Source organism: Taudactylus pleione, unplaced genomic scaffold (genome assembly GCF_031769625.1).
Source record: "Taudactylus pleione unplaced genomic scaffold, aTauple2 ptg000408l, whole genome shotgun sequence".
NCBI classification, from domain to species: domain Eukaryota; kingdom Metazoa; phylum Chordata; class Amphibia; order Anura; family Myobatrachidae; genus Taudactylus; species Taudactylus pleione.
The window spans coordinates 8,719,299-8,735,403 of record NW_028284810.1 but is presented as its reverse complement, the minus strand read 5'-3'; the positions used below and the strand labels follow the sequence as shown (position 1 = coordinate 8,735,403).

Here is a 16,105-nt window from a genome sequence, read left to right as displayed (position 1 = left end):
GGCAACCGCACATCAGCTTGCCTCCACCTCTCACTGGACTCACAGTTTTTAATAGAAAAAAGTCTGCGAGTTCAGAGCTACTGTCTGTGTGGCATAGTGCTGCTCTTACTCGTGATGTGAGCTGACTCGGAGCTAATTGAATTGACCCCTTGTGGTCCATGTTTTGTTGTATGGCCTCATCCTAATCCTTCAGTGATAGCCTTTGTAGCTTATAAGTACCTTAAGTCCTATTGGAGAAAGAGCACCATATAAATTAAATTATTACAGGGGCGTGCTATATTTTGTCGACATCAATCATGTTGACATGAGAATGTCAACATGCTTGGCATGTCGCCATTGACCTGTCGACATTCATAATGTCGACTCTGATTAAATGTCAACATGATTAGAATGTTCGACAAAACGTTCCTGGTGGTCTAGTGGTGACCTACATGGTATGGCACTACCAGAGGTGACTTCTGGGTCCGGTGTTCAGGTGATGATGACTTCGAGCGTTCAGTATATGGCTAGTCCTATCCCCTCCCCCTGCTCTAACCCTAACCTTCCCCCTTTTGCCTAACCCTCCCCTCCCGTAGCCTAACCCTCTCCTTCTGGTCCGTGCAGAATGTCTACATTCTGCAGATGCCAACATTCTGCACTTGCCGACATGTTCAATGTTTAAATTTTAACAATGTCTACATCATAACTGTTGACATTGTGATTATGTGAATGTCAACATTCGGACTACATTCCGCCTACAGATGTAGTCTACACTCACAGGTGCAGTTCAGCCAATGCAATAAAAATGTATACATATATTAATGTGGCAAAAACAATAAAGACAGAACCCCTATCTCTAAATACATACTGTAAGCTGAGTAGTAATCTAAGAGCAAAAATGGAAAGTTGAAACCAAGGAAAGGACTATTGCAAAAATGGTGTCAGTGTGGACTTTCACATGTTTACTATTTTACTTTACTATATGCAAATGTTCATGCGGTCTCATAAAGCTGAGGTCATACCCCTTTTATGGAACAGTGACAAGCAATGGCCACTTGCACCTCTGTCTCCCAAGTTCATCTGAAGGTGCATTTGCACAGATAAATTATTGCCGCCTGCATTCACTGTGGCGGATGTACTAAGGGCAGAAATGCAATAAAATCCCCGAAAATTCAGTTTTCGGGGGTTTCACCGCATTTTTCATGTTCTTCTAAGCCCTTCGTCCTGATGGCATAACCCAATAGAAGCCTATGGACTTCTTTTTCGGGATGCCCTTTGAGAGGGACCCAATCGTATCTCTCCCAGCTCCCCCCGTGGTGCTTGCGTCCTTCTGTGCATGTGCAGAAGGACGCCAGAGGGACTCTTGTGTAATAGACCCAGAAGTCCCTCTACCACAAAAGACAGCCCTTACCGAGAGAGCTGTCCTTTGCAATTTTCTAGGTACAAATCGGCAATATTATTGCCGGTATGTACTCGATAATGGGCGAAAGTATGTATGGCATCGTGGATGTGATGCTTAGTACATCCCTATGTGTTTTATAAATGAGTCTTACACAATGGCAAAACATTTTTGCCCATTGTCAAAAATATGCAATTTTATTAAACATTTTCTTAAGCAGCATTAAACTGAGGACAAATATAATTATATCTTGTAAAGAAAATAGATATTGTTTGTTCTGTGTATTTGTTTATTTACACTATTAACATTTAAAAACATTATTTTTTAATTGCTTATTTTTAGGAAAGTGGTCTTAAGGACAATTTAAATGTAATTCTTTTCTCGGACCATGGGATGACAGAATTATTCTGGATGGAGAAAGTGATAGAGCTCAGAAACTATATTGATTTTGATGACATTTTACAAATGAAAGACCGAGGTCCTGTGGTTAGTCTGTGGCCTGTGGAGGGCAAGTTCTCCAAGGTAAGTGTTACTGGCCTACAGGTTCATTTTCCTTATATTTGTTGATGAATAAACAGGGAAGACCTAAAGATCAGAGTATTTGAGAAATATGAGTACTTTGGATAGATTACATACAGACACTAATCCTGTTATTATATTTAGGTTTGTCTAACATATTGTTAGATTGCTGTTAATATTCCTGTTGTACTACTTTACCTTTACCTCTGTAAAGTAATTAGTAATGCTAGGTAGTAATGCAAGCAGAGTGCTTGTTCCTAATTCTTATATCCTTATCTATCTCATGGTGCATACACACGGGGCGATCGTCAGCGATAATGATATCACTGAATGATCTCCCTGCACCTTCCCGGTGTGCTGGATGATCGATATCGATCATCCAGCACACCACCAACCCACCAAATGACAGCTAGCGACCCACGATCAATGATCGCGGGTCCCTATAGTAACCTGGTCGATATCGACCAGGTTGGCCTGCATGTACGGTCGATGGACGATATCTTTATCATCCATACGTGCCTGCGCATCGCAGGTCATTGCTGGGTTGGCGGCACCGATAAAATGCACGATATGAACGATCGATATCGTTTATAGTTCATATCGTGCATGTTTTATTACAAGGCAACGTTTAAAATTTTTTGATGTGGGCACCATTTATATATCCATAAAATAATAAATGTTTCTTCCATCATGAAAACATTTTTAAACCTCAATTAACAATTAAAAAATATTATCCCTTTAATATAATCAATGATGCTCTCTTAATAAAATACAAAAATTTTTTTTACACCTAATATGTTAACAAAGTAGTATTTCCCAATAAAAGAATTGTCAGTGTTATCTGTCTTCTTATTCAATATTTTCCTCTCCTTCTGAGTGACCAGATACCTCAAACAGCATCCTTTTCTTATCTGTCACAACTACCTCCTTTTTTATGGGTTTGTGTCTGCCTGGTTCCAAACCAGCCGCTTAGTAAATCTGGGATTTCTATACTTCTAACGGGAAAAACATTGACGGTGCTTCAATGTACTATAATGGTCATTCAGAAGGTTTTGTTTTTTTTGGTTGGGCTGCATCCTGCTAATTTACTAAAGGCCCAAACCATCGCAATTTACTTCTGTACCAAAGTATAAATTCTCTGCGGGATTGCTTTGGTTTGGTCCTTTAGTAAATTAGCGGGATACAGTCCCACCCAAAAAAATGCTGAAAATGAAAAACTGCCATTTATACCCCAAAGTCCCTTCAAAGGTTTCATCTGGCAAGCATGCCCTTTCCACGTGCTTCTCACACATTTGTGACGTCTGAGCAGGTCTCAATGATTAACTGCTGCTCAACATGTGAGCAGTGCCCATCCCTGCAAATGTATAGTTCAAACATGGGAACACACAGACACAAGTGACCTGATAACAGGAATAATAAATGTAAACTTTATATACAGAATCAAATCAATCCAACCTAAAATAAAGGTGCAAGCTTGGAATTCCCTTCTACACACCAGTGTAAAAGTACGTGGTCAATTACTACTTCATATTTTTTATAACAACAAGGCTGAGGGCCATATTCAATATGGGAGCGAAAAGTCCGTGCTGGACTTTTTGCTCCACATCGGAGGTTAGATAAAGGTTAGGATAAAGTATCGGGCGCGTGCCCGCTTATCCTCGTATTCAATTTAAAAGGAGCAAAAAACGGGACCTGGCAAAATTGGATCTACAAAAAAAAAAAAAAGGGAACTTTGGGGAAATGTGCCTGGGACCCCCCTTAGGATGTCCAGACATGGGGGATCACTATGGGTACCCCCATTTTTGCCTGCTGAAGGAAGTCGTGGTTTGCAATAGCCGCGACAGGTGCATATTTGCGGCTATGAAGAAGTGGTGAAGAATAGCACTTAGAACTAGTTATTTTTCCCCAAAAAATTTGGGGAGTATGAAAATGGGGGTAAGCATATTTTTAAGTCCCCAAAGTTATTTTTTTAAATTCTGCAAAAATGCACCTGCCGCTACCACCCGCATTCCTTTAAACACCTGACACATACTTGTGAACCACCCCTAAATTAATTTTGTTATTTAAATAAATGTGTTTCACGTTTATTTATTTATTTATTTTTTTAAACCCAAAATTAAATAGCTTTTTTGGGGTGTCCCTATTTTTATTTTAAACTTTTTTTTTTTTTACACAGTTCATTTTTAGGGGGTATTCCCATGGGTGCAGGCTATTTTTTTTAAACCCCAATTCTGTACTTTTTTTTTTTTTTTTTTTTTGCCAGCTAAAGGCTGGTGAAAAGTTATCCCCGTTTTTTTACAAATACTTTTCACACCGGCGAAAAGTCTTTGTAATTGAATACGGGATAATTGAAACATGCGAAAATGATGTCATCGGTGATAATGTATCGCCGATTCCAACTTTTCGCAGCCAAATTGAATATGGCCCTGAATCTGTTGCTAATTAGGAGTCTGAGGGGGTTTTGCTTTCTAAAATATTGCTGCTATTACGTTTCAGGCTGAAAGACACAACCTATGTTAGTAAAAAAAAAAGCAAAAACTGTATGGATCTCAATAAGACAATTTATATTTTGGCTAGAGAACAACAATATATCCATGCATAATATTTTAGGGAAGTGCAAGTCCAAATCTGGCGTAATAAGTTCTCACCATGATCTGCCCTAGCCTCAGCTGGATCCTTCCAAGCCACACCCAGGTTTACCAAATCACACCTGCATTCTCAAAGGAACACTCTCCTGCCTCATCAAAATAGGGACTGATGGGAAGGGAGGAGTAACCTAAATAATTTTGTTAGGGTTTAAAGAAGATGGCAGCTTGTACACCGTAAAACACACAGACCACATGGGCCTGGGACTGAAAATTTTCAAGGGCCTGTAGTACTAAGAAGGGTGAAAGCTGTGAGCAGTGCTGTGTGGATGTGTACAGAGCCAGGTGAGTGTGTATCCCTCCTACACTATCAGCCCCACTGTCTCCCTAAAAACATAAAAGTAGAAAAATTGCAGTTTTGTGAAAAAAACTAAACATACCATTGTAGTATCATTTATGGCCCACTATGTGACAAACAAAACAGCTGGCCTATTTTTATGTGGAGGCCTGGAGCTATAGCTCCATCCACCCCATACTTGCATACCTTGTAATATCTCTTCCCGGGAGAAGCCCGAATAAGAGAAGCAGGAGGTTGGCAACGGGGGCAGGGCCTGATGATTTGCGTCATTAAGCCCTGCCCCCTCACTGTAAAATTGCCGTGATTGGATAGAATTTACATAGGGAGCGGGGCCAAATTACGTTATTCATGTAGAATTGCATCACTAGGCACCACCCCCTACACGGAGACCCACAATCGGCGTGGACATTCTCCTCACTCTGCCCACTTCATTAGGAAGTGGGCAGAATGCGGGAGAAATGCCTATCCTTCCAGGGGTGCGGAGGGGGTTACCCAAAAATCGAAAGCCTCCTGCGAAAACCGGGAGGGTAGGCATGTATGGTCCACCCCATTGTTAATCTGCCACAGAATTTCTGTTTTCCTGCCACAGGAGTAGGCAGAGATAGGGAGAGAGAAATGCATATGTGCCAGTGATGACATGGAAATGAGATGACATCATAGTTTGTCACATGAGGCACTATAACAAAGTACTGGGTATTGGAACGTCATTATTGTGTTATGTCACAATATCATGGTATACTTGAAAATGACAGTAGTGTGTTGCAGGTGTATGACCAGCTGAAAGATGTGCCGCACATGAATGCTTATGAAAAGGACAGAATTCCAGACCGTTTTTATTACAAGAAAGGAAAATTTGTGCCTCCTTTAACTCTGGTCGCTGAACTGGGCTGGTTCATAGCGGAGGTAGAAGTGACTCATACTGTATCTACTGTATTTTACTTTTTATTATATTATGTTGTGACAAAGCAGTGATCCATACAGTTTTATCTAGAGTAAAGAAAAACTCCCATTCTGGAACAGTGGTACTACGCCCAATAAAGGTTGGCAGCACGGATGGCATGGCTATGACAATGAGCTGATGGACATGAGAGGATTCTTTTTGGCATCTGGTCCAGGTAAATATTAATATACACAACTTATCCCAATGCCCCATCCTCCTTATAACTTGCCCATGTACAGTACATTTTGTCACCTAAACTTTATTTTTTTATCAACACCTCTGTTCCAGGAAATGAACTTGTTCTATGTTGAGAAAAACATACCGCCATACAGGTCATTCTGCGTATACAATTTACTGCTCTGCATACATGTATTTATCAGTATACAGTATATGGGAGGTGCTGTACCATAATGTTTAGATTATCTATAGACACTTGTGGAAAAGTGGCAGAAAAAAATTGTCAGACAACATTGCAAAATACTTTCCTGGTGCTTTGAACAAAATAAATACCTCAAAAAAAGGGTATGGGTATGGGATGCTCAGGATCCCGGCAGTCAGAATCCCGATGCTGTCTTCCTGATAGGGTTATACTGACATTTGTTGGTCAGTATTCTAACCCTCCCCCTTTCCCTCCCCCTCCCCCTCCCTCCCCGGTGCCTAAACTTAACCCTCCCCCCTAGTACCTAAACCTTACCTCCTCCTCCCTGCACCTTAAACCTAACCCTCCACCTTTATTGCTTATCCCTAACCCTCCCCTAGTGCCTAACCCTAACCCTTCCCCTAACCCCACTACTTACCCCGTTACTTTTGACCGGATCCCCACAAAAGTGTACCATAAGTTGATTCAAGAAGCAGTGATGCAAGAAAGGTCTACAGCCGGTACGGCATACCATTAAGTAATTTGTACCCCTACCACATCACCACCGGTGCCATTAGCTGCACCACACAGAGCAACAGCGTGACTGCCCCCGTGAGTGACTGGGCATGCTCCCAGAGTGTCGGGAAATGGGGGCATGTGGTACGAACACACCACCATGATGAATGGCCACACCCCTGTGACACACAACCACACCTATTTTATGTGCTGAAGAGTACCTACCCACATGCATCACTGCTCAAGAGATTTATAAGACATACAGTACCGGGTGTCATAAAGGAAACGTAGGGCAAAGCTAATGGTGGGAGGTTTTAGCAACCCATAACGTAACAACAAAAACAACGTGTATAAATGGAAATGACTAAAAAAGTAAATAAACGTGATCTGAACAGTGATCTGAAGCTCATTAGACATTCTCTGGTCACTCGTGAAATCCATTTTGTGGCATCTGTGAAGAGCTAACTACTTTAGCCCTAATGTGTACCTGCTACATAAGTTTTTGGTGCATAGTTGTATTGATTGTAGATAGGAATGGCTAACTCCAGCCAATGAAAAACATACAGTAAATAGTATTCAATACATAGTCAACTCTAGCGACCAATGTATAATACAGTGGGCGGGATGCACAAATGTCAGAAATTGCATTTTCGGGGGTTTGACCGCATTTGTCATATGCACCAAGCTTGGATACAGTGGGCAATGCCACCTTCAGATGGCGTTGGCCAATAGAAGCCTATGGACTTCTATTCGCGATGATACCCCCTGGGAAGGATCCATTTGGATCTTTTCCACCACCTCTGCATCCTTCTGCACAGAAGGACACCAGTGGGACTTTTGGGTCATAGTCCCTCACTTGCAAAGGACAGCTCTTACCAAGGGAGCTGTCCTTTGTGGTTTTTTTATGCATACTGGCAGAATTAACCCTGACATGCATGCGATGAGTGGCGGGATGCATTGCATGCATATTACAATGTATGTGGACACAACTTTATATTTCACTGTTTTTAGCATTGGATGCATATGACATATGCATGCAAATACCAGTTGCATATGTGCGTGGCTCGTGTCAGATGTACTTATGCCCAGATACTGTACACTTACTGTACATTGCAAAATGATGCTCCTTAGTTCCGAAAACATTAGTAACATTTCAAATAACTTTTTTCCTGCTATAGATTTTAAAGTGAACTACAGAGCGGCTCCAATCAGGTCAATCGACGTCTACAACATAATGTGCAAAGTTCTAGGCGTGGAACCACAGCCCAACAATGGATCATGGTCCAGGGTGGAATGCATGTTGAGAAGCAGAGCACAGCTGGTTGTCCTGGGCAGTTATTCACTTATATCACTTCTGTCCATATTTGTAGCATTATCAGTTTAGCTATTTATTTTTTCTAGGATTAATAATAAGGAACTTTCAAAGAGTTTTTACCCTATATATAAAATATTTTATTTAACAGAAAATGAAAATATATTTTTATCAAAATGTTTCATTATATAACATATCTTGTTTCACAATAATCATACATATAAAATAATAAAGATATTGCCATAAAATTAAAATAAAGCTCCAGGTTGTAGTTATTGTCTTTGGGTTATTACATGAGAAGTTCAGCACTTACCATACATTTAAAATTTCTATTATCAATTAAGTATACATCCAAGAATTCATCCTCCATTTCTGTCTTAGGGGCAGGGATGTGATAAATTCACCCAATATGGTTATGCAATATCTGAATACATCACAAGGACGTATCAAATGTCACATGGAGGGACAGATCTTATGAGGAAGCTCAGTCCCTGAGAATCCTCTTTGCACACTTTTCAGTGCTGCCGGCTCTCTCATCCCTCACCCAACCCCCTTACAGTAAATGATACTAATATAATGTGAAAACACATGTTTTCACATTATTTTAGTAAAAAATAATAATGATAAATAGGAGCTTTGGAGGGAAACCATTCCGTTGTATTAAGGGGAAACCTACTACAATTCAATGGTCAGTGTGTCAACACTGCCTATATTAACAGTACAATGCTAGCGCCAGTATGCTGACGCTGTTGTAATGCTACTTAAAACATTAATACCGAGCTTGTATTATAGCTTTAAACATAATATGTAAGCAGCATGTTTTGATCTGGTTAAAGTGCTTTATTTATCTTATAACAACATTACCAAAGGGTGGGGGAGTTCTCTGTACTCTACATAAGCGTGTGTCCAAAAAAGGAAAAAAGGGCGTGGGGAAGGGGCATGACAGATATCATTTGTCCGTGTACGATGATGAATGAGTACCAATCCCTTTGTTCCACTGTTATCCAGGTGTCACTGCCAAATGCAGTGTGAATCCAATTTCTGCAGTGATGATACACAATAGCAATGCAGTCTAAGTTACCAGCTCTAGATGTAGGAGAGCACTAGTGAAGCTGCACCTGCAGCAGGATTTATCCATCAGAACAGTTGTGCACAAGCCTGGAGCCAGCAGTGTAGATGCAGCAAATAGTTGCGGGGAGGAGTGTATGTACCATGCGCCGGTAGCTTAACTCACAGGCAAGGGTACTTGAGGTATGCTGGAAACACCTGGATCAGGAATCAGTGTATGTCCATCATAATAGTCCCCAGGGACGTAGCTAGTGTAGTGCGGCTGGTGTCATCGCACAGGGCACCACAGGTCAGGAGGCGCTGTTTGGGCATGTCAAATTTTTGTTTATTACCATTCTTACTTGTAGCTTCCTCCTATTTCATCCCCAGCATCTCCTGGCCTCTCCTATCTCTTCCCTGGCCCTTCCCCATGAAGCCATGACCCTTTTTTGGGTGTATTATGTCACTTTGAAAAATGAGGGGGGCGCCAATGCTCTTTCTGGCACAGGGCACCAAAAAGTCTAGTTACGGTTCTGAAAGTCCCTACTAATGTGCCAACAAAGACCTTTAGAGATACTGAATAATTTTATCTTTGGATAATGGTAGAGTATGTTTCAGAATGTGATTAATCAGTCAGAACCATCTGTAGTGTTAGAAGAGAATGCATCAGTAACATAGGGTCTATTCATCAACACTAAAATAACGGTTTTAAGGACATTTTCCTTAATTACCATTTTGATAGTATTCATTAACACTCTATCACTGATATTTCCTGGTTATCTCTGCCTGCGTTAATTTCCACACTCCCCATACATTAGTATGGGGATGTAGAGATTAGGCTATTCATCAAATTATGAAAATTATTTATTTTCGGAATTTGATGGTGTTACTATACGCCACTCTCAGGTGGGTATAGTGGGTTACACTTACCTACTTTCAGCTGGGCAGGTCCTCCTCCGCTCGCTGCGTCACTCTCTGGTCCCTCCTCCGGCTGCTGCTCTGACTGTGTTCTCCCGGTAGAACACAGTGAAGTTTAAAAAATATATCAAAAATCTTCAGCAAGCTGGGCGGGAGGTCGGGGTCCATGGCCACAGCCTATCGGGGTCCAGGCGGCCAGGTAGGTGTCTGTGTGTGTGGGCGGGGGGGGGGAACGGACGGACACAAAGTTATCGCAGTTGTAACCAGTGCTGCTCATGCGCCGCTTTTGTGAATGTAACGGCGCATGCACAGCACTGATAACAGCTGCGGTAAGTTAGAGCAGGCAGGGACAAGTATCTATTTCCCGAAAAGATGTTATCGCAAAGATGACAGCTTTTCGGAATAGATACTTATGGAGAGGAGGAATGATGAATTCCTCCGGTAATTAGGTAGAACTCCATGCGAGTTCTAAACCTAATTACCTCCATCGATATTTTAGTGTTGATGAATAGGCCCCTAAGTAATTTTCTTCATACATGAGCCTAAGCACCCGAGGACTTTAATGTATAAAAAGAATAAATACACAGGGGCTGATTCTGAGTTGGGAGGAAAGCAAAAGACAAAAACAAGTACCCTTCTGCTCCATGGAAGGTTTCCGACTTCCCTGAGCTCGCCTGGTAGCGCTCCAGCCGGGTGAAGGGCAGGGCACTTGAATTCAGAAGCAAGAGCCCGTTCTGGGCTACCCCATCCCCCCACCCTCTCCCACCTCACCGGGCAACAAACCATGTTGAAATACAAGGGGTGCTAAGTTACTTATTGTTTTTGTCCCATACAGTAAATATCCATATGCCTATTAACTTAAATAAATAATAAAGTATGTATTATACCAAAAAAGAGAATTTTTCCGTAAGTTGCTTACTTTGTCGAAAAACGACCGCTCAAATTTTGGGTGAAAAAAAAACCAGTTGAAATGGTTTTAACGTATTGGGTCTGATTTTTCGGGTGGCGGTATGGATGTGTCAAGTGTTTTAAACATGGCACGTGGTCTCAGCAGGCGTTTTTTTAATGGTTGTTAAAATTGCGTTTTTACGACCCAAAAATATACTTGTACCCATTTTAACGTATGCCCAATTTACGTGAAACAGTAAATTCCCAGAAAAAAATAGCTTTCTATCATTTTCAATGTTTTTTTTTTTTTTTAAATTTCACCAAAAATTGCGTATTCGTTTTTCGCCAAAGTATGCAACTTACGAAAAAATGTTGGTGTAATTTATCATCAGGGAGGGTGTCCAAAGGGTTCTGAAAGAAATTCCCACATTTTTAGCCAAAAATAGGAATTTTGCTTTTTTTTTCTCCTGGTCAGGGATGGAGAGAACTTTTTTCTCCAGTTTTATTTCTCCATTTTCACCTGTATGGCATTTTCGCCATATTTTGGCCGAAAATCGTACGTTTTCGCAGATGGCAAAAAAACCTTCCGTTTTTGCCACTAATTAAATACGGCCCTTAGTAGGGAAAATATTCCTTTACCCCTGAAAGTGTGATTGTTATTGTTATCTAGAAATTCCATTTCAAGATTTGCAATGAGATATTCTATCATGTTGGTTATGTGACTCCTTCAAGTGTATCCAACATGTCATATATTATGTTTTCAGTATCTTGAGTTTTGTCCCCTCAAAAACACAGAATTATCTAACTTTACTGATGAGGGTAACAGTTATGTTGGGTACATACTTTGATGATGGATCACACCGATCTGACGCCCGAGCAGCCGATTGGTAAGCTATACACACTTACCAATCGGCCACTCAAAAAGTCTGGGCTGACATCACAACTGAGCGAGCATTTAAATTTGTTCTTCCAGTTGTGATGTCAGTGTCGGTGGTCCCTGCAGCCAGTGTATGGTCAGTCAATGGGTCGCCCATACACACAGCCAGGTGCACTGACCTATCTTTTAAATATATCGGCCTCGGATGTGCTGAGGGCTAGACCGGATATTTCTATGAACAACGTCATTCACAGACATGTAGGCTAGTTTAGAGGAACACTTTAAGGCATATTCAATTGGGTGCGAGAATAGCAAAAAGCCCCCACCTGTGAGGTTTTTCCTGCAGGTGCGGGTTTTTTGCTATTCAATTAGGTGCGTGGGTTTTTTTTTTTTCACGCACCTCCAGAGCAAGAGTGTTTTTACCTAAAAACATTATTTTAGGAAAAATCAGCGGGACTTGCTCTGGCACCCCGGCAGGACCCCCCCCCTTAGGACTAATGAAGCAATTGGAAGTTTCCAATTAGCTTAATTGGTCCATAATTACTTACCTTCGGCAGCGCTGTCTTCTTCATCCTGCGTCAGGAGCCGGCTCTTCTGCAGCGGGGTGAGTATGTCAGTGTGTGTGGTGTATGTAAGTGTGTGAGTGAATGTGTGTGTGTGTAACCTCCACTGCCAGTGTGCCCCCCCTAGTGTCTGTGTGGCCCCCGGAATGGGCGCTGGGAGAACTAAATCTCCCAGCAGCCCTTGCCCCTCCCACCAGCCCCTGGAGCCTCCCAGGAGCCCCCAGACTCCCAGCAGCCCCCTTCTTCAGTAAGAAGATAGAGGGGAGGCCACCAGGAGTCGCAGAGACAACCGGAGACCCCCGGGCAGGTAAGTGAAGAATTTTTATTTATATTTTTTACGCGGCGCAGGGTTTTCAGAGCTCAAAACCCCACGACTATTTTTAATTGGATACCATGAGTATTGGAAGCGCACATACCGGTGCTATTCCTTAATTGGGCGCGAGGTTGTCCTAATTCATAGTAATAGATAAATACAATATTATCAAGCATTCCCAAAGTTGGTGCCAGAATGTACCTGTTATGCTCCTACATTAGGGACAGTTAGTTCCAGTACTGCAACCATGTTTTGCTAATATAAGTAGTGTTGAATATATCCTCTGTGCTAGATACAGTTGTATCTGTTGAAATTTGCAAGGATGGCACATTCCCAAGTGGTAGCAGATTATCACTACTTATTTTTTTCATTGGAAGGGCATACATATATTCATTTACTGCAAGAAACAGCAAAGTTTTAGGCCTGCTCAGCACCCTTTATCAAGCAATAGCTTGACAAAGGGTACTGAGCAGACCCAAAATAAATTCAAGTAGTTTATGATGCATTAAAATGGTTTCCAGAGTGCTGTTCCTTTGTGCACATAGCATGCATTTGTTCCGGCATCTAAAACAATTGAAACAACATCTGGAGTGCACATCTCTACTTTCTTGAATGAAAAAAAATAAATAAAAAAAAAAAATATATATATATATATATATATATATATATATATATATATCCATCCCTCTGGCGGCACTCCGGAATAAAACACTGGAACTGCTTAGCTGTGAATAGCGACGTTTCAGCGCCTTTATGAAGCGCTTTTATCAAGCTGTGTAACTACCTTCTGTCTTGTTGCTGTGCTCAGTCTTGCCATGGTGTACGACCTGTGACATGAAACTGTCTTCCACAACCTCACCTTTTGTAGCAGAGTTTGGCTGTTCCTCACCCAGTTTTAAGCCTCCTACACAGCTGTTTCTGTTTCAGTTAACGACTGTTTCAACCTACATATGAAAATGATGATCATTATCACCTGTTTGGTATGATTGGTTAATCCTACACCCGACTATATATATATATATATATATATATATATATATATCTATATATATATATATATATATATATATACGACTTTTCAGTCCTCACTTTTGATAATATATCTGTCATTTTAAGGAGAATCGGAACGACAAATCGTCCAGTGTGTACGCACTATTGTTGGCTCCCATGTGTCGTTCGTCATATCTTTAGATCTTCCTGCAGTGCATGCCAGTCTGAAGATCTGGCGGACGATACCATGCTCTGGATAAGGCAGGGGAACGATATATCAGATGGTCGTGCACCAGATCGTGCAGTGTGTAGACTCTAATAACAATAATTAAAAAAATATAATTTAAATCACAGATAGAAAAAATGAGGACAAATATAAAAAATCACAATAAAAATCACAATAAAATTGAACAAGGATGGATCATAATATGCTTATCTTAAAAAGGATGGGCAATGGAGGTAAGATAGATCAAGCTTCAAAAGCGTTTTGTCAGCTAAAGGACTTCATCAAGGGGAGTCCTGATGAAGTCCTGTAGCTGACAAAACGCGTTGGGGAAATAATTGATGAAACATCATCAACTAAACGCGTTGGGAATGGCCAAGCTGATGTGAGACATTGTTACGTCACCCGTTACCTCCAGAAGCAGCGTTGTTCTGGAGGCTCTTACAACGGCTGAGAGATCTATAAGCTAATGAGGGCTGATTACCGGGCTATGTGCAAAGTCTTTTACCTTGATGTATGTGAGCATTATTACAAGTAAAAATTATCTTTTATACTATTCTCACGATTGCGCTCTACATATTGTTTGCATCTTTAGAAAATTTGGATCCTCCTGGCAAGAGGAATTTGGGGATTGAGCTGCAATACACCTGGGAAATTTACTGGACACTATTAGGAACACTTGTGCTGAAGTGTGCTGCCATATATAATAAATATGCGTGTGGACTTTTGAGAGAAGGACAGACAAGTTTCCATTCCAACATCAGTAAAATGTGAACACATCTCTAGAAAATAATGTATGCAGTGATGTGTAGAACATTTTTTTATTGAAATAATTTTGATAGATGTGAAATTACGTTTTTAAACATCTAATTGGTTGATTTTGTCACTGTCAGGTGTTCTTCTGGTATGTGGGGGTGCCTACAGGAACTACGCCGTCCTCAATCTGGCTGTGTATAAAGGGGAGCGTATTGGTTTCTGGGCTATCCTTTGCCATCATTCTCTGATAAATTGACTTTCACCAACATCTAATAGAATAATAATAAATATAATTAAGAATATATATAAATATATATATGGGGGGCGTGGCCTGACTGCCAGAGAGAGTGGACGTGTTTGTGCTGCTCTCCGGCTCTAGAACCCTGTTCAGAGCTGCTGCAGGGACTTGCGAGGGGATTCCCGGCATACTATCCTTGGCGATGACCTCAGCTACCCCTGGAGATCTTCCCCGTTATTCTGCTCTGCCCCTGGTAGGATCCCATGCTTGTGGCCCCCCATGCCACTTGAAGCCACGGGCTATATTTCTGCACATCCCCCTGGCCACACTTTACCGGGTGCCGCGACTCCCAATTCCAGAAGCAGACCAACCAGCCTGGACTCTGGCACTTACCCTCTTACAGGTTGGAGATAGTGTCTGCATTCTCCTACCTCTTGGGGACCCGGTGAAGAGCAGGGAGACATCCAGCTCCACGGAGATAGCAGGGCCAGGTTAGGATTGGCGGCCATCTTAGCTGTCCTACCTATATACACTTGGTTCCACAGCACAGCTCCCATTGCCCTTCAGAGCAGGCTCAGTGGCTCTGATTTACTATGCGCCCCTTTTATAATGCCTCATTGATCTCAAAAGTACTAATAAATTATCCTCAATTTAGGCTCTTTATATTTTTATTAAAGATTTAAGGTGGCCGCACACATGGTGATCTGCACATGATCAGCCGTTGTGTACGATTTCCCTTGAAACTCTCCCCGGCAGCTCTGCACATATTTTGGTGTCCAATCTTCAAACGATCTCTCCTGTATCCAGACTTTCACAGTGCATCGTGTCCTAGAATGTCAGATCTGCCCTACTGCACGGCAGATCTGAAGATGCGATGTGTGACCAGCGCAGACGCGCATCACATCGTGATCGTGAGTGGAGACTCACGATTTACTCAGGATTTGGCCATATTTTACACGATCTGTCGTTCCAATGTGTCAGAATCGGCCAGATCGGGTAAAATATCGCTATGTGTGTGGCCAGTATTACTGTCATTTTTTCTATGATCCTGGCTTGGAGCTCCACCTTGTGGCCTTTACACGAACTGCTACCTCATTGCTACCTAACATTTTTCATTCTCATACAGTAGTACATCTACCTAACTTCATCCTTCAAGATGACTGTCAGCCACTAAATCAAGCTGTGACCTATAAGTGATTCAGCGATCCTATCTACCCTTAGGGCTTAGCTGTTACCAATCTTTCTCTGTTGTCATCAAAATTTGAATTATATTTGTGTTAATTATACCAGACCGTCTTAGAGCGTTGGAAAAGTCTGGATCTCTAA

General features: G+C 41.6%; 1 protein-coding gene across 2 annotated transcripts in view; it reads left to right on the top strand.

Moving 5' to 3' along the window:
• ENPP6 (ectonucleotide pyrophosphatase/phosphodiesterase 6) overlaps positions 1–8,210 on the top strand; it is a 48,535-nt gene extending 40,325 nt beyond the window's left edge. For both annotated transcript variants that reach the window (XM_088446953.1, XM_088446954.1), the window contains 4 exons: positions 1,721–1,900; positions 5,606–5,743; positions 5,832–5,955; positions 7,833–8,210. In XM_088446953.1, the coding sequence (XP_088303079.1) occupies positions 1,721–1,900; positions 5,606–5,743; positions 5,832–5,955; positions 7,833–8,038 (648 nt within the window). In that variant the 3' untranslated portion in view covers positions 8,039–8,210. The remainder of the gene's footprint in view (positions 1–1,720; positions 1,901–5,605; positions 5,744–5,831; positions 5,956–7,832) is intronic.
• Positions 8,211–16,105: the final 7,895 nt, after the last annotated feature.